Source organism: Ctenopharyngodon idella, chromosome 24, assembly GCF_019924925.1.
Source record: "Ctenopharyngodon idella isolate HZGC_01 chromosome 24, HZGC01, whole genome shotgun sequence".
Taxonomy (NCBI): Eukaryota; Metazoa; Chordata; class Actinopteri; order Cypriniformes; family Xenocyprididae; genus Ctenopharyngodon; species Ctenopharyngodon idella.
In genome coordinates, this window is record NC_067243.1 from 14,948,422 (window position 1) to 14,968,204 (window position 19,783).

The following is a 19,783-nucleotide window of genomic DNA, read 5'->3' on the forward strand; positions in this document are numbered from 1 at the left end:
CAGATGTTTTTTATTTACTCAATCTTATTTTGTTCACAAATGTAAATTTTGTAAGTGTAAGCCTTTCTTTAACCTTTTTCTGGAAGAGTTCAAATTGTATATGTATTTGATTTCTGACTCTTCCAATAAGAAAGCTGTAAAAACTGTGAATCTTTTTAAAAGGTATATTATTTTCTTGCTCCCTGGCATGTAGTATATTATTGTCATTCTGTGTTTCATTCTATTATAATTATAATAAAAAAATAAAAATAAAAATAAAAATAAAGTGGACTTCAAAGATTTTGTATCCTGTCGCGCCCTCTATAGGCCATGATCAGCAACTAGTTGAAGTCAAGCTTAAAGCGTCATGGCAGAGCAATAGCCTCATTTCCACCGAAATTACCTGGAACAGTTTGTTCCAGGGTTTGTTCCAATTTGTCCTCAGACCTGTTGCTGTCTGTGTTTCCATCATGGTCTAAAGTACCGCGAAGAAGAGTCTGGTGATGTAGGACTTTGCGTGACTTTCCAGTTCCCGCTGGATTTTGTTCTCAGTATATAAGTTCAATAAAGCCTGAACCTCGTCGGTCCATCAGTCATATTTTTTAAACTCCATTGTTGAATCGAATAGCGAACAACTCTTACTGCACGCACAGCAACAGACTTTTAAAAATGGTGGTTGAAATAAAATGCTGAGTGAAGTCAACCAATCAGCATGTTCAGTGTCAAAGTCCCACCCCCCGAAAGTTCATGAACTTTGAAAAAGTACTACCTCATGAGCAGGGACTTTCTGAGGAGGAAATTTTATACCTGGAACTTCACTGAAACCCTGGTCCCTGCGATTGAAACACAACGAGTACCACCCCAAAGTCCCTAGTTCCTGGGGAAAGTTCCTGCTGTGGAAATGCGGCTTTAGATGCATGAAGAATTTCAGGGATCTTTTTTGCATATTAATACTCAATTGTAATTGTAATTTGCTAATTCTGCCCCTACACTCTTAGAAGAAAAGGTTCTATATGGAACCTTAAAGGGTTCTGTCAGGTGCATCATATATAGAAACTTCATTGGTTCCCATCATGGGATAAAAAAAAAAAAATGAAATAACCCGTTAAACATGAAAGTATTATGCAATTATTTAAGACATTTTCTCCTTATATAGAACCTTTTTAGCATAAGGTGTTCTTTTAAATTGAGTCAAGAACCCTAGGGTTCTATATAGAACCCCATTGAACCTTTTGTTTTAAGAGAGTACATGCATTATTGGGTGTTTTTCTTTGTAGTTTTAGAATCAGTTTGGGGCAGTTGTGGCCTAATGGTTAGAGAATTGTGCTAGCAACCCGAAGGTCGTGGGTTGGAGCTTCAGTACTGGCAGGAAATGTAGGTGGGGGAATGAATGAACAGCGCTCTTTTCCACAAGTGAGGTTCTCTTGAGCAAGGCACCTACCCCCCCCCCAATCTCTCCCTGGGTGCCGCAGCAAAAAAAAAAAAAAAAAATCTATCTGTGTTTATTTATCTAATAACAGTAACAGGCTGATGAAGCCCCTCCACAGAACTGTCCTTTCTCTCTTGATGAAGTTTTCAATAGAATCGTTAGTGTTCAGGCTGCTGTGAGCAGTGCCAGCTGCCCAGTGGAAACTTTCGCTGTCAGAGTTTGCTGTCAAACATCTCATCACAAGTACCAAGAGACACAAGCCAGCCTTAGGTCCTGTTAATAAATTCCCTAAGTTAATAAGCTACTGTCTTACTGACATTGTTGCTGAAATACTTGTGTGTGGTGGGCAGTACATACTGTTTATTTCAATTATAAAGTTTTATTTTAATTGAATTTAAAATTTAGTGACTCTAAAAATGTCAATTGATGTAGCTATCAAGTAGAAAAATATTTTCTTACATGTATATTAGCGTGTTCAAGTTTATTCAAGTCATGTCTGAATGGGTTAGCTTGAAATCTTTTGAATATATGAACAGTAATCCATGCTGTAGCATAGTACAGCCACTTGGTGGTGCTGCTGAGCAGGGTAACATTGAATCCTCACTGTCTGTCTGCCATCTAAAATACATCTCAATTACTGCAAATTCTCTTTCTGTAAAATCCAAGGTTTTGACACATAAGAACAAAGGTAAAGAGCAAAATCCTAACAATAAAGACTATAAAGCTTGCATTTAGTCTATAAATGTATAATTCATTTAAATAAAAATAGATTGCAAAGGTTGGCAAACCCATTACACACCTTCGATATAATCACAAACACACACTTACGCACACTTATATCCCCCTAGGTCCTGTTTCAGCAGTGTCTCTACATTCAAGTCGCACAGCAAGCAATCAGTCCCCAAGCATAACAAGTCTCACCACGCTGGAGAAAGAACAATTATCCCTATTGTCTCATCTCACCACTTTTTAACATAAAGACGCATACTAGATTACAGCACCCTGCCATTTCCAGTGCAAAGTATGTGTTTTGTCCCTTTATTAATTTTAATATACCCAGTGTATTGTTTAATTAAAAGACATACCAAAACGCAAGCTTCTTTTGTTTTTAGAATTAAAATAAACAAAATTTAAGAAAAAACTTGGGACTAGTATGAATGCACACCAGTATGTTTTATGATTTATGATTTAGTCTTTAAAATATAATTTAAATGGATTATATTTTTAATACATCTAAATAAAAGTCATCTTGCCCACATCAGCAGTTCATGCCTTCATGTTTTTAGATAAATACCTAACCCTATAAGATACATGTAAAGTCTCAGTACAAAAATGACTTTTACAGAGGCCATCTGACAAAACTAGTGTGTAATTCAAGTTGCACAAATGAAATTAACATAAAATATATATTCTAAAGACCCAACAATGAATGACACTATAAATCAGTGTAATGAATGTCCAGTCACCATGATGATTACCCTCATTCGTTGTCTTCCATTGTGGTTCTTTAGGAAAATACACTAGTCACGGATATGGGGGGAACTTGCTAGTTGGTTTGCATGCTCATGACATTTGAAATTTAAATAGTATGTAAAATAATAAGGCTAGCTATGATAATATTTCAAAACTTATGTATGAGATCATCTTTTGATTTTCTGTATGGTTTTGTGCCACCTATAAGAAAATCTCCTAAATCTGAATCTATTTGAATATGGTTAGACCCGTGACCTGACCAACCAGATGTGGCCTCATTCATCTCACCAAATGGAGTCATTTCCTCTATAAATTATTCATATTCACCAACCTATGCAGACAATAATTACCTATGTTGTGAAGAAATATTCTATAATACACAATAATACACATTTGTTGAATTATGTTTAAAGCATATTAGGCTTTTCGGAAAATAAAGTATATTAATATATAAATACAGTAAATAAATTTTAAAATTACATATAAGTAAAATAAATTATTATGAATAAGGGTTTTTAAAGCGTATTAAGATTTTCAGAAATTTAATGGAAAATGTTTTTATCTTTTCCCGAATTTTTCGGACTTCAGAAGTACTTGGGATCAATTTGCGCGCTCCCTTGCGTTGCGCGCATGTGTGCGGGAGCGTGCTCTCCGGGCGCGCGGCCGTGGAGGGGGGATTTATGTATGAAAAGAAACAGGAAACTCCGTCGATCTTTTCGACACTTTAACAGCAGTAGGAGAAGCCGAGCGTGAGGCTGAGCATTAATGATTACATTTTCACTTTATTTTTAATCAGCCATGGCCGTCAAGGCATTCGATTGATTACTGACACCCTCCGTTTTTATTTTTTTTAACTTTAGAAACTCCAGCGCCTGGAAAAATCCAGTTTTAAGAGGCTGTGCGCGTGAGAAAGAGTTGGGCGTGAGACGTCGCGGTGGCTCCCTCATTTGAACCACTTGTGCATGATATTTATTTCTTTCCTCCATTTTTTTCGCCTCTTCGACTTCTTATATAGTTTGAAAGCGTTTTAAACTCCAAAAAGATGGGGTGCACCCTGAGCTCGGACGACAAGAGCGCCCAGGAGAGGAGTAAAATGATTGACAAAAACCTGCGGGATGATGGAGAGAAAGCGTCGCGAGAGGTCAAGCTGCTGCTGCTGGGTGAGTTAGCTGCTCCGTTAGGGAAAACGCCCTGTGAATTTAACATAACAGCAAACATAAGCTACGTTAGCACTGGATTTAACATTTAGTTAAGCTATGAGTCGAGAATAAAGCAGTCAAGTGCATATTTATGATCGCTGGGAAACTTTTCTGACAATAGTTACCGCGCTTGGTGTCTCGGCTAGCATGTGAAGCTAATCCACTCAGTTATATCACTCGAATAATTTAACACTGTTTGAATAATGTAATTTACATGGCTATACATTAGAGATTAGGTAATTGCGTAAATTGTTTTATTTGGCTGCTTTTCTTCTTTTACTTTTCCCTTGACTTCTTCAAAGTGGTGGTTTGCATATTCGCCAAAGTGGCCAGTTAGACGCAAACGGCTCTCGGCTAATCCAGCCAACAAAAGACTAGTTTAATCTAATTAAATCCCAATTGCTTGATTTACTGAGATGGATCTGGTAGATTACCCTAACCCTCATCCAATTATGATAAATGAGCTTGTGCATATGGAGGGTCCTGCTGGGTGCTTGGAGTAAACTGGAGAGGATGATGCTAGATGGGCTTAAAAAGTGGTCTCAAAAACATACGAGTCTGAGAACTCTTAAACCCTGAATGAATGGTATATATTTGAGTTATTTAAATAGGTTTTCAAACACCAAGCTCTTAAACACTCTAGAATAGATTTAAAGAACTATTAAATTACCAGAAATTGTTGATTTTAACAAAATATTCATAATGAATTTCCTACAATTCCACGCATATAAGCTGTATGTATAGTTCACAGTATTCTTTCTATTACATTAGCAGTAGACTTGTAAATTCATTACGATTTACATAGAAGCCACTTGTTTTTCAGTTTCCGATTCCTGTTTTGCATATGTTTCTTCTGTACTTTTCCAGTATTTTCGTGTGCAAGCATTTTTAGGGCATTGAGTAATGAAGCCGATCAATTTGTTCGCTTGTGGTGATTTAAACATTTGTTTGCCTTTCTTGTTTATCGATGGTGTGTTCAGCTTAAACATAATATTTGTTTCAGAGAAAATGCCACACACTTCCTGAAGAGCTGCACTTGGTGCTGTTTGCATGCAGTTTATTCATTTTGAAGAGCTGGAAAGTTCAGTGTGTCAGTTATCCCTGATAATGGTCAACATTTTGGCAGTTTAATTATCCGTTCATTGTACAAACATTTTCCCATTGGTCTCTGCTTGCTGTGTAAATTGTTAGAGGGCATAAAACCTGCCCTTACACCATCAAACTTTAGGGAATTAGCATGTAATTATCTAGTTAACTGGATTCCCCCTTAGTGCTGATTCATTATACGCCCTCTGTGTGCTGCGTTCTTAGGTTTATTTGCTTTTTGGCATTGCGGATCGGCAACATATGTCCTTACGCCTGCTATATAACAGGCTGGGCTTCCTGTTTAGACTATAGAAGGGGACAAATGGTGACTGCCAGGATTGTTACTAAGAATAAATTCACTGCTGAGAAGAGAAAGCACTTTCACTGGTAGTTATTTGAATAATTTTTTGTCGCAGTGAGTGCCAGAAACACTTATCAAAATGTGATAATTCAGTAAAGATGAGCACTGCTTCACGGTTTAGAGCATGTTGGTCGTGCGTCTTAGGCAGTGTTGTTGGTTGCCCAGGAACCGAAGAGCCAGTTCAAATTACAGCACCATAAACGCAGCCGCAGGAGACCAAACAAAAGGTGAAACCAGTGTTTTGGGAGTCAAGTTCAGTATGTGGCACTAGAAACTTGTAATGATGCATCTTAGAATAAAGTGGTCATTAATATTATTGCTAATACTATGGATGAAGGGTTAGCTCACCCAAAAATGAAAATTCTGTCATTTATTCACTCTTATGTAGTTTTAAACAGTTTCGTTCATCTTCAAGAAACAAATGAAGAAATTTTAATGAAATCTAAGAGATTTCTGTCCCTTCATAGACTGTCAGCTACCACTTTTTCCATATTTTTTACCAAATTTATTTCTACAAAATCTTCTAAATTGACACGATAGCTAAAATGAACAGATTTAATTTAGGCTTTTATTCACATAAACATTCATCAATGCACACATCAGATATGGTAAACGGAAGCTCAAGCATGTTCGCTTGATGTGCGAGAACCAATAAGGTTCATTCTCGTGTGTTACGCAGCATGTTTGAGCTTCCACAAGAATCAATGAGTTTTGTTCTTATGCATAAAGCAAGTGAGGTTGAGGTTATGTTCGTTGATCAATGTTTATGTGTGAATAAAAGCCTAAATTCAATCTTTTCATCATATGAAGTGATCGTGTCTCTTCAGGAAATTTGGTCTAAACCGCTCAATTCATATATAGATTAGTTTTATGATGTCTTTATGAACTTTTTGAAGCGTCAAAATGGTAATTACAATGCACGGATCAAATATAATGATGTTCATCCGTTTTATTTCTCAATTGTTTACGTTCAAATTTTCTAGAGGAAAAAAAATCTCTCAACTAATACTGTAAACTACACATGGGAATCAGTTGGTACTACTTTACTATAATATTGAAGGTTAAAATTAACTTATTTATATACAAACACTTAAATTACACTCTGTTTTTTTATAATAAATAAGGTTTAGAATTACATAATCATATTTCTACTCCAATTCGTTTTTTTGAAATATAAACATTTAAATCGTGGCTGTCATAACTGATTTATTCAAACATGCATTAAATATTGAAGAACATTATAATGAATATGTAACGGTGCATAGCTATATTTATCAGAATGCTGCTTTCTAGAGTTCACTTTTCTAGCTGACTAATGAGTTTATGAATGAAGGTCACTGAATGTTTTTCTGAGGTAAATGTGATGTTACGTGACATTGTTTACAAGCTGTTTTATTGACGTATTTCCGAGGTTAAAACACTGATTGAGCTATTACACAAAACATGATACGGATTTCGGTAAGTTGTACTGTATCTTTTAACATACCTTCAGATGTTTATTCATGTTTATTTCGCGCTGTAACTGGTATTAAAGCGGAGGAGAGGATGTTCATATGCGCTCTGTGCTGCCGCTTCTCTTTAACTGAGGCGCTAAATCGATCTGTCACGTCACATTAAACAGCGCCAAAACGGTATTTATTTTTTTTAATCTGATAATAAGATGGACGTCATTTGAAATCTGAGACTTTGCTTCATATCAAAAGTAACAAAGCACAAAGATTATTGCCATTTATTGGATGGGAGGCGCGCTACATGTTCTGTTCATTCATCAACTGAAAACAGACTAGACTAATCGATTCTTCTCTGTGTGCGCGCACAGAAAACAGCACACGAGTTCAGAATTGAGTTCTTTTTCGTGTCTTGAGCTTGAATGGTTTAAATTTGCTTGAATGTTTAAACTAACAGGAACTAAAACACATGCAAATGATACATTTTCGTTCTTTGATGGTTAAACTTTGCAATTAACTTCTCATGCATTTTGAATCGTGGTTCCTGGTCCGAATGGATCAACTACGATCCCTGTATTTGACATTGCACATCCTGCAATGTGACTCTCGCACATGCGCACATCGCGATATTGATGCTAAAATATCGTGCAGCACTAGCAAGGAGTTTTGAACAGTTTTCCAACATTCAGTCACATTTACAGCTCAGCAAAATTGTTTTGGGCAAAGTTTAATCATTTCAAGATAAATCTGTATGATCTGGAATTTAGTGTCAGGGTGAAACATTTCCCCATGCAGCTTTTGCATCTTATTCACTCAAATTCACCACATTGACAAACAGCTGTGTGAGCATACATCGCTACACATTTGACAGTGAAATAGTTTGTCAGCGTAATTTCTGAGAGATTTCACAAATGTATTCACAGTCTTGTTGTTAATATGGGGTCACATTTCCAAAGTTTCGCCAGAAGTCCATCGACAACTATCAAAAATGTACCGATCTTTGAAGCACAGCACGCACAGATCTTGGTGAACATTGGGAATTTGCAAGAAAACTTGAACCCACTGTGAAATCTGCGGGAATTTTTCATTATGTGAAATTCTCCTTTTCATTACATTTCATTACATGAAAAATCTCGTCACTTGTGGATTCCTATTGAAATGACTGAGTTTGACGAAAAATATGTTTGACATGCTGGAACTGTTCCTTATCTATCTGTTGAACACTTCGATATTTGCTTCTCAGGAAACATTACGGTCTTTGTTTGAGGACGATTAATGGTGTGGATGAACATTAAGTACCACAAGCCTCTCATCAACTCGTGTGGGAGTTTTGTGGGGGTCTCTGGGGTAAATGCAGCGCTCTTGTGTTCGGTCTCCTCGCAGTAGGGTTTGAATCTGTGTGAGAGATGCTGATGTGGCCTAATTGCTGTGTTTTTGCTCTGGGACTGAGAGAAAGAGACGTCCTCCCACAGGGATGTCCTCAACCACAACTGAGAAGGTTAATTGAAATGTTCGCTCAGTGAACGAATGAACTCTAGTCTCACGGTAGAGCTGTATGGGAGTATTGAGATTTTCCTGACCGTAGGTAAATTAAAGACCAGCTAGTCTTATTCTGAAATGCAGAAATTTTAATTAAAAACTTTGTTAGGGATTTTTAAACATTTTGATGCCAGGGATATAATGTTATAATGTTACAACAGATTTCCATATAAAAAAAATGCTGTTTGAATTTTCTATTCATCAAAAAATCCTGAAAAAAGTATCAATTTCCACAAAAATATTAGGCAGCACAACTGTTTTCAACATTGATAATTATCAGAAATGTTTCTTAAGCAGCAAATCATCATATTAGAATGATTTCTGAAGGATCATGTGACACTGAAGACTGCAGTAATGATGCTGAAAATTAAGCTTTGCATCACAGGAATAAATTACATTATAAAATATACTAAAATAAAAAGATTTTAAATTTTAAAAGTTTTTCAAAATATAACTTTTTACTTTATTTTTGATCAAATAAATGCAGCCTTGATGAGCATAAGAGACTTATTACAAAAACATTTAAAAATCTTACCTACCCCAAACTTTTGAACAGTGTATCATTTTTAAAAATGTATAAATAATGTATTAAATACATTGACACTTTTTTTTTTTTTTTTTTAACACAGTTGACAGGCCTAAAATCTACCTATTTTCCTTACAAATTGTCTGTGGACCCGCTTGTGGCCTCCTGGGGGTCCATGGACCCCAGTTTGAAACCTTAATTAACTGTTTCTAAAGTTTTTAATCTTTATATTTGCTGTCTGTCGCCTGCAATCAAACCTGCGCTATGCTTATCTAGACATATAGCTAATCTGTTCTCAAAAGTCTATCTGTAATCCCATTACGGTGAGGTGACTTTTAATTAATCCATTAAGATTAACACCTACACACTTCCTCACATCACTGGTGGTTGTTGAAGCCGGTTGGTTTTATTCCTCTTGTTAACATACAGGGGAGTGAATTATCCACTTAATGAGTACATTTGTCTAGGTTTCATTGACTTTTGTTGGTTTGGGCCATTTCACATGACATCAGTTTTTCCCACTTCCCTTTGGTTTCACTTGTTTAAGTTGATAAGGGCTTCTCCACACCCAGTTGTTACTTGTGGCAAAATCGAAGGAAATAAGATGGATTTTCCCGCTCAATCTGATACAGACAACAAGTCAGGAAAAAGGCTGAGCTGGCAGAAGCCACAAATGCTTGAACATTCAGAGTCAGATCCTCATACTCTTTTATGGAGCAGGGAAAGATCTGGAATGTTTGGGTGTGTGTCCATCTGGCTAACACACACTCTCTCTCTCTCTCTCTCTCTCTCTCTCTCTCTCTCTCTCTCTCTCTCTCTCTCTCTCTCTCTCTCTCTCTCTCTCTCTCTCTCTCTCTCTCTCTCTCTCTCTCTCTCTCTCTCTCGCAGGGGCTGGTGAATCTGGGAAGAGTACAATTGTCAAACAGATGAAGTAAGTTTCACCCCTAAATGTGTCCTCATAATATGTCATACTATGTCATACTAGTTTTATAACATTTGGAAATCATGTGAGATGTAAAAGATAGCAGTGTTCATTTAACATAATCATTCGATTATGGACATGACTTATTAAGGGACTTCCCTGCGTTTGTCAGACTATTATAACCATGTAACATTTTAAACATTCTCAAAGCCATTAGAATTAAGCAATAGAGTGCTGCAGTGATGACGCATTTTGTTACTATCAGTTTGGCTTCCTCAACAATAACCCAATAGGATTTTTCTATTGGCTTTTGGATTATTGCAAAAAATAAGATCTGTGTCCAACAAAAGTTTATGATTCTTACAAATTTTGTTCATTATCTTCACATGAACACAACTTTTATGCACTTTATAGTGTAAATACAGTTAAGTGAAAAGCTTAAAATAGATAATAAACAAACAACACCACGGTTACATGACTTCAACGTCAACACCATTAAGCTTTTGGCAATTTTTCAGTCTTTATTTAAAGGGATAGTTCACCCAAAATGAAAATTATCCCATAATTTACTCACCCTCAAGCCATCCTAGGTGTATTTAACTATTTTCTTTCAGACGAGCACAATCAGAGATATATTTAAAAATATCCGGGGGGATATTTTTTGAAGCAAAAAAAAGTGCATCCATTCATTGTAAAAGTACTCCACACGGCACTGGGAGTTAATAAAGCCCTTCTGAAGTGAAACGATGGGTTTTTGTAAAAAAAAAAAAAAAAAAAAATTAAACTTTACTAACTAACTTCCGGCAGACGGCTATACACATATATTTGCGGCGGAAGAGTGACCTCTGACCTGACGCATGATGCAATAATGAAAGAGGAAGCGCAGAGGATAGAGCAAAACAAAACACCAGTCAGTTTGTTGCACAGCCCTATTTGTTTGAACCGCAAGAGGCGTCTAAGCTTATGCTAGTCGTCGTGTCAGGGGTTACTCTTGTGGCGCAAGTCGACTTGCGCAGTATGTGTACTGTCGTCTGCCGGAAGCTAGTTATTTTAGATTATAAAGTTGTAAATATGGATATTTTTCTTACAAAGCCCATCGCTTTGCTTCAGAAGGCCTTTATTAACCCCCTGAAGCCGTATGGATTACTTTTACCATGATGGATGCACATTTTTGGCTTCAAAATGGGGGCCCCCCATTCACTGCCATTATATAGTTTGGAAGAGACAGGATATTTTTTTTTTTTTTTTTTTTTTTTTTTTTTTTTTTTAAATGCATCTCAGATTGTGTTTGTCTGAATGAAGAAAGTCATATACATCTTGGATGGCTTGAGGGTGACTAAATCATGGGATAATTTACATTTTTGGGTGAACTATCCCTTTAAAAAACATTTTCCCTGAAACTTTGAGTTGGAATAGTTTGCTAGAGTGAGATTATAAACACACTGAGGCTGTTAAAGTGGACTATTCACAATTAAAAGCATTTAAAAAAAAATCACAAGGGGGTATTACTGATGTACTTTATTATAAGATCAAACGTGAAAATATCATGAGCTTGTTAACCACACACCCTTTTTCAGGCATTTAACCAAAAAACCCATTCAAACTGAGGGGTATGATGGAACGGCAAGTGCTAAAATGCTAACTCATTTCTGGGTTTTGGCCAACAAAAATGCATCATACATGCAGCAATGTATAGGGCAAATATAATGATATATCTTCACGTTTAATGGGCGTTGTTTGGCACGGCGTGCAGCAGAACGCTTCCAACCTCTTCAGCCAGGACTGTATTCACAATATACATGCCAGGAACTATTAGCTTTATTACTTCAATTAATGGCATTGACTTTCTCCCACAGAATCATCCACGAAGCAGGCTACTCAGAGGAAGAGTGCAAACAGTACAGAGCTGTGGTCTACAGCAACACTATCCAGTCCATCATCGCCATCATAAGGGCCATGGGCCGCCTGAAGATTGACTTTGCGGATGCTGGGCGGGCTGTAAGTGCTGCTGTTATTATGTAAAGTGGGGTTAAATGCCTGCCAAATATATTCCAGGCCACTTATTTATGTAATGCTAAAGTATCAAAAGGAAATCCAGAGAAGGATGCATTTGATTGGCTGTTTTGCAGGATGACGCAAGGCAGCTGTTTGTTCTGGCCGGCTCCGCGGACGAGGGATACATGACGAGCGAGCTGTCTGGAATCATCCAGCGGCTGTGGAAGGATGGAGGCGTGCAGGCTTGTTTCAGTCGCTCCAGAGAGTACCAGCTCAATGACTCTGCCTCATAGTGAGTTTATCTCTCTTAGTTTTTTGGCATATTTTCTGCCCTGCACAGCCGTTTCCCACATAATGACCTTTGCGCTCCCCACATAATGCTGCTCCGTTTCCATTGTGGCAGCAGATGACGTCATTGGGCTCGTGTACTGCGTGCAGACATTTATTTTACATTGAGCTGAGTTATTATTGACATTATTCCATCCATTATGGCCCATAATTCAAATATGCTTTATGCAAACTTTTCAAAAATGCAAATTTGTCCTGTGTTCTCAAAGCTTGCAGCAAACCCTTACCTTTTGCATACAACCCAGATGAACAATTCTGTGGCATAATAAAAATGCGATGTGTCTGGCCGTTGGCTACAAAGATAAACCATTTTGAAATTCAAATTTTGAATGAATTTAACGCTACCTTTCACACATTTCAGGTCGGTCAAAAGAAGTCTCTTCTGCTCACTAAGGCTGCATTTATTTGATTAAAAATACAGTAAAATTATGTTTCGTATTTGAAAATATTTTAAAATGTAATTTATTTCTGTGATGACAAAGCTGAATTTTCAGCATAATTACTCCAGTCTTCAGTGTCACATGATCCTTCAGAAATCATTCTGATATGCTGATTTGCTGTTTAAGAAACATTTCTTATTATCAATGTTGAAAACAGTTTGCTTAATAGTTTTGTGGAAAGTTCAAAAGAACAGCATTTATTTGAAATGAAATCTTTTGTAACCTTAAACTTACTGACCCTAAACTTTTGAATGGTAGTGTATAATCTTTTCAAAAGTCTGAACAAAGCATATACTGAAGTTCAGATAAATTTGAGCTGAATTAATTCAAATACATGTGATTTAATTCTGTTAATTTAAAGTGACCCAATGTTACTGTAATTGGATGGTTAGGATACTCAAACCAAGCAAAAGCACAATAGTATTTTCACTTTTCTGTGAAATCAACTTGAGTGGCTTATTTTCTTCAATTAAAGACTCGCATTTCACCTTTAAGTCATTAGTGAAGTCATTATGAATAACTGATTTTTATATATAATAATTAATCTGTATTTTCTCTCTATAGCTACCTGAATGACCTAGACAGAATATCCAGTCCTTCCTATGTCCCAACTCAGCAAGATGTCCTGAGGACCAGGGTGAAGACTACTGGTATTGTGGAGACCCACTTCACCTTCAAGGACCTTCACTTCAAGTGAGTATTGACATTGTAACTGCACACTTCAAAACAGATGGGAAAAAATTTGTTTTTTTAAATGCCAGTACCTGAGAGTGTGTACACTGTTCTGACTTTGTTTGATGGGTGTGATTCATGTGCCCGCTTTGAGTTGAGTCATCGGTTTATGCACTGTTTTATCATAGTCTTTGTCTGATCAATCTCCCTTTTAATCTCATTATTTATATATATATATATATATATATATAATATATATATAAAATATGCACACATATACCACAGTTCCTTGAAAATATCATTGTGTATTCAGTGTGACTGTCCCAGAGTGCATTTCACCACCACCCACATCTCTTCTACTTTCAGAATGTTTGATGTGGGCGGCCAGAGATCCGAGAGGAAGAAATGGATCCACTGCTTTGAGGGAGTGACTGCCATCATCTTCTGTGTGTCTCTCAGCGATTACGACCTCGTCCTGGCTGAAGATGAGGAAATGGTGAGCATTTAAACAAGATCCCTTTCAGTGTCAGCATCACGAAACAGAAACTTTGCCTTTTAAAGTTCCTCTCAAACAGTACTTGGTTTCTTCTCTTGTAGAACCGAATGCATGAGAGTATGAAGCTGTTTGACAGCATCTGCAACAACAAGTGGTTCACGGACACCTCCATCATCCTGTTTCTCAACAAAAAGGATCTGTTTGATGATAAGATCAAAAAAAGCCCGCTTACTATTTGTTTCCCAGAGTATACTGGTATGAATATATTCTCTCAATCCTATATATGAATATATATTTTATATATATATATTTTTTTTTTTTTTCTAGAATATTTAATGTGATAGAAAAATAAGAATCTAATTCAACAATATGAAAAAATATGACAGACATGTCTGTTGAGCGCATGAACACAATGGCCAATCAGAGGGGTTTAAGAATCCACTCAAACAGCGCTCAAAATGCTAGGGGAAATGCTGGTGTTGTCACATTTTTAAAACTTCAGTACCAACTTTTGACAACACTACAACATATTAATTGTGTGAAACTCTCTACAAGGATCCAGCACGTACGAGGACGCGGCCGCTTACATTCAGTGTCAGTTTGAGGACCTGAATAAGAGGAAGGACACCAAGGAGATCTACTCCCACTTCACCTGCGCCACCGATACCAAGAACGTGCAGTTCGTCTTTGACGCAGTCACTGACGTCATCATCAAAAACAACCTTAAGGACTGTGGGCTCTTCTAAAACGAGCCATCTCACTGGTGAGCAGAAACACAGGAACTTAATGACTTCATTTGTATGATTTTGGTAAAACTGTTTATTCATCCATCCAACGTTCACTTTTGATCCTTTCGCAGTGTGACGCGAGTGGCCTGACGTGAAACCTTTGGGAGAACCAGAGCAGGAGGAAGGTCAACAATGAACCTGAATGTTAAATGCGTTACTTAACTTTATATTTATGTTCTCTGAACATTTTAGATTTTTTTTTTTTTTTTTTTAGGGCGTTTTAGGAAAAAAAACAAAAAAAACATTTTGTGTAAAATATTTGTACAACTGTAATTGTTGCTGGAATTTTTCACCATTTTTAGATGTTGACTTTACAGGTCTTTTTTAAATGGTATTTTTCATTCAAAGGGTTTTTGGGAACATTATTCTCTCTCTCTACTCTGAATAATAAGGTCATGTGCCTTGCAGTTAATGTTACAGTGCTTTCCCCCCTCTCTTCAACTAAGTTAAATATGAGCCAGTTGATATTTATCCACCCGTTTATCATCTGTTCAATAGTAGGCTAGATCATTGAAGGCTAGATCATTGAAAGCTAGATATTAAGACAAAACAACTGGGTGATCTCAGAGCTGTGAATTGTGAATGGGGGGAAAAATCGAAACATGCTAGAACCTTCTGCTTATCTGAGTACAGCCGTCATTACCTGCACAAGTAATGTCAGATTTGCCTGTGATTGGAATGATGGAAAAACTGTGGTGAGCCCTGAAATTTGCTGATGAATTGGTTCCTCTGCACCTGCAAATCATGAACTGTTTTAATGGAGAACTCAGCAAAAGGTCAACATTTTGCATTAATAGGCATTTTTACTGATCAAAGGGAACCATTTTTGAATACATTAATAGGGACCAAAGAATTTCTCCTTAGAATTCATGTAATGCTTTTAATTTTTGCACTAGGTCCACATACCCATGTTACATAACAAATGATTTAACTACGTGTACAATGTAATGTCTCTTAGAAGCCTTCAGTAGAAGCACAAATGTCTTTTCTGATAGTAACATGGTCAATTAAAATGGTTTTAAACTTCACATCCCTTAAATGTAGGTTCTTATTGTATGAGAACAAATGTTGACTAATATCCACTATTTTGCTAATAAAAATGCTGTTGAAATAACAGCATCCTGAAATAAGAGTTCTGGCTTGAAGTTTTTCTTTTCACTTTTAAAATGAAAATAGCCCATTCCATAACATTATATAAATGGTAACTCTTTTTATTAAACCAAAACATTTTATAAGTGCTTTTGCTTTGAATGGACATTTTTGAAGTGTATGAGAGATCCATAAATATTTTCCCCATAGGAAAACTAAGCTCTTGCATCACAGAAGGTTGATGAAACACTGATGCACACTGCACTCTTGTGGCCATGACAAGACAAAGCAGATGTGTCGCTCCCATTGGCCTTTAGTTGTCATGGTTTAACAAGCAGGCAAATTATTTGATTGACTTAGTAAAGTGATAATATAATATTATAAACGTATTATAAATAATGAATTTTTGTCATATACATTTAATGTATAATAAAATGTAATGTGATTTTTGTCTTTTCATTAGTGTTTATTATTGTATCTATCTATGGTAACACTCGAATAAGGTTTCATTTGTTAACATTGATTACATTAACATTAACAATGAACAATACTTCTACAGCATTTATTAATCTTAATCGCAAGATTCACTAATGAGCTGAACTAACACAATGCTGTAAGAATATATTGTTCATGTTAATGCATTATCTTAATAAATGAAACATCATTGTAACATGTTAACGTATACATATATAAATATAAAACAACCACATATATATGTGTGTGTGTGGGTCAATGGCGTGATGTTTTTTTTTTTTTTTTGTCCAAAGGCCTTAATAATAATAAAAAACAAAGATATGACATCCAAAGTATGTAAGATAAAACAACTAGATCTCCTTTATTAAATCCAAAAGGTTTTAATTATATTTTGCTACATATAAAGGTATTTTAAAGATTTTGAAGTGTCAAAAGGTCATTCGGTTTAACCGTCCAAAGGCCAATACAGCCATTTCATTTGAGATTAAAATATCTTAAAATGTAATAAATGTATATATTTTTTAATCTGGAATGATTTTATAACATCATATATCAACATAGTGCAAAATAGTATTAAAATTATGTGTAGAAGTCGTTGCTTTGTTATGAGAAAGAATGTCCGGAAAAATGAATTTCATTGATGTCATATATTGGATCAAGTCATGCGGTCAGTATCATGTGACAGGATGTGACATCATTCAGACACCTGCAAAGGACCACATGGTCATGAAGCAAAGTAACTAACTCTATTTTGAAAAATTCATGATTTCACTTCCTCATACGCATGTCCAGAAACATCAGGTCATTTGGTACAACCGCTTTCCAAACATGGAAAATGTTGTAATATTTTAAAAACTTGTACTAAATATAAAATGTTTGTCATTTTGTTACCTAGCTAGCAAGCATTAGCATTGTTTGAAAATATCATCATTCGGTATAACCAAAAAGTGTCATTCGGTAAAAGCGAAATTTTGGTTAAACCAAATGACTTTTTTGGTAACAAATTTTGTCCATCTTGTAAAAAATGACAAAAGCAGTGTTTATTGTTTATAAACACCACATAATATTGTTAACACTTAATAAAACTTTTTTTTTTACACTTTTAAAAACCTATTCGTCAATGACCCATATATGTATGTATATGTGGTTGTTTTATATTTATATATATGGTAACATGTTACAATGAGGTCTTATTTCTTAACATATTGCATCAATATTTCATCATTAATTGGTTGGATGGTTGTGGTTTGCTATTGGTTGATCTCATGTGATTGACAGGTTGTCCCGCCCTCACGCCAGTAAACGTCATCAGAGAAGAGATGTCACTGCAAGAGGGAGGGGAAGTTATTTTGATTAAAGATTGCAAGGGCATGTGAATTTAAAACAATAATGATGTGCATGGCTAAATCATTTATAATTAATGCTACAATATTCCATTAAAAAAAAAAGGTCAATTTTGATTTCCTGGTGATTTTATCCACAACTGACACACCATTAGATCATCCACATGTCCATGTTGCCCAGGCTCTATATTAGGGTAAGATTGGGATTTAAATGTAAGCGATTTGACTAATCTCTCAGGCCTCCTGCGGGGAGATAAAACAGACAGCTAATAAAGTGGAAAGAGATGGAAAACCTGATCAAAAGAATCCATACTTCACTACACCGGACCTCCAATATCCTGATCAGACAGCATCAGGGCCTTGTAACAGCTCTGTCTGTTTGATCAACCACACAACATTAACATTATAGATGAGCCTGACTATTTTAGCAACTTTAATCCACTCCGTGTACTTTGTGGATGCCAAATGGGTGTAATTATTTCTGAATATTGCATATGCCAAGACACAATAGCTTTTAAGATGAATTTATGGGCATTTATTTATTGCTGAATAAGTTCCTTTCTGTGATAGTAATACTATATAATGGATTTTAACTAATGGACATTAGCTGTAGATTGAACATGTACATTTTTAAGGTTTTATTATATCCTGGTTGTAAAATATGTGCCCATAAAACTGTTGTCAATAATAAGTCTAGCAATAAATATAGACCTTTTATGGTTGGAGAAATCGAAAAAGCCTTGTAATCCTAATCCAGACAACATTTACTGAACACATTATCCGGTTTAATCTGCATATAATCTGCATGATCTCATTTTGATAAATGTTGCTGCATCTCATCTATTTTGTAACCTTATCTAAAGGTCATTAGAACAGTTTAGACTTATTTCAAACTCATATAGAATGCGAAGTGTGTTTTAAAAACTAGAGTAATCAGAGAAAGCATTATTGTTGCCATTACTTTTTCGCTCCGAATGCAGCGATACGATGTACTACCGGCCTGTCAACGTATTTTCATACTGCTCGTGCAGACATCACACGTCATCGGTGCGTTTCATGCAGACGTCAGTCACCTGAAAACCGCAAACAGCCGCCATCTTATGCTGCGTTCACGCCATAACTAAGAGATGAAAACACGTGACGGGTTCGTGACTCGAATTTATGCGGTTCAATGGCAACAGTTTCAACGGCAAAATGAATCTGCAGCAGTGAGGTGGAAGTGGTATAGGTCAGTGCTCTTTAGGTTGTTTATGTTCATTATTATTTTAATGTTATGTGCTTTGAGACAAGGGTGAGTATTTTATTCTTACAAATAACTTGAATATTTTGAGTCCATTCACCAAAAAGATTTGTTCACTGATTCATTTGGTGACTCTTTCTGCAGGTTACATAGTATACCAGTAGGTGGCGACCAATGAGTGTCTTTAGGAGTATTACACGCGAGTGAGACTCAACAGATTTCGGAAATCAAAACTGACCATTCTTATTTTTTAATGGAATATTGCGGCGCTTATTATAAATGATTTATTCGATTTATCCATATATATATATTTTAATTAATGTATATTTATTTGCAATGACATTTCTTTTCTGATTATGTTTAATGGCGCGAAGGCGGGAAAACGTTCGGAAAAAAAAAATCTGATGGACAAAATCAAGTCCTGCCCTATATTTTTTCACATTTTTTTTTTTTGTTGCGGAACAAGAACACATTTTTTCTTGTCTGAGAAGCCGTTTGACGCAGATATACGTCACATTAGGGATCTTGTCAAAAATAATAGTTTAATTTACATTTATTATAAGTGAGCCATTTTTTTAATAGACAACATTCTACCCTGGCAACTGTCATGCCCTAACAACTATTTAGAGCACCCTAGCAACCGTATGACAGCATGAATAAGCCATATCTCAGCACCAGAACATCATAGAGAGACAGAGTTTGATTATTGATTTGGGCAGACGTTCAGTCTATTAGTTTCACCCTGGTATATGCCTAGACACATCCTAGCAACCAGTTAGAGCAGCCTAGCAACCATTTGGCAGCACGAATAAGCCATATCTCAGCACCAGAACATCATAGAGACACAGGGATTGGCTCTTTTCATTCAGACACACATCCAGTCTAGAGTTGTCAAAAGTACAGACTTCGGTACCTAGTCGGTACTGAAATTTAAAA

The 19,783-nt window shown here is 36.1% G+C and overlaps 1 protein-coding gene across 1 annotated transcript; it reads left to right on the forward strand.

Annotated features, from left to right (window-relative positions):
* The first annotated feature begins 3,561 nt into the window (after nt 1-3,561).
* gnaia (guanine nucleotide binding protein (G protein), alpha inhibiting activity polypeptide a) lies at nt 3,562-15,833 on the forward strand. The gene is made up of 9 exons (XM_051884223.1): nt 3,562-4,041; nt 9,929-9,971; nt 11,819-11,960; nt 12,092-12,249; nt 13,310-13,438; nt 13,784-13,913; nt 14,015-14,168; nt 14,469-14,676; nt 14,773-15,833. The coding sequence occupies exons 1-8, from the start codon at nt 3,924-3,926 to the stop codon at nt 14,657-14,659; spliced, it is 1,065 nt and encodes a 354-aa protein (XP_051740183.1). The 5' UTR covers nt 3,562-3,923; the 3' UTR covers nt 14,660-14,676; nt 14,773-15,833.
* Nucleotides 15,834-19,783: the final 3,950 nt, after the last annotated feature.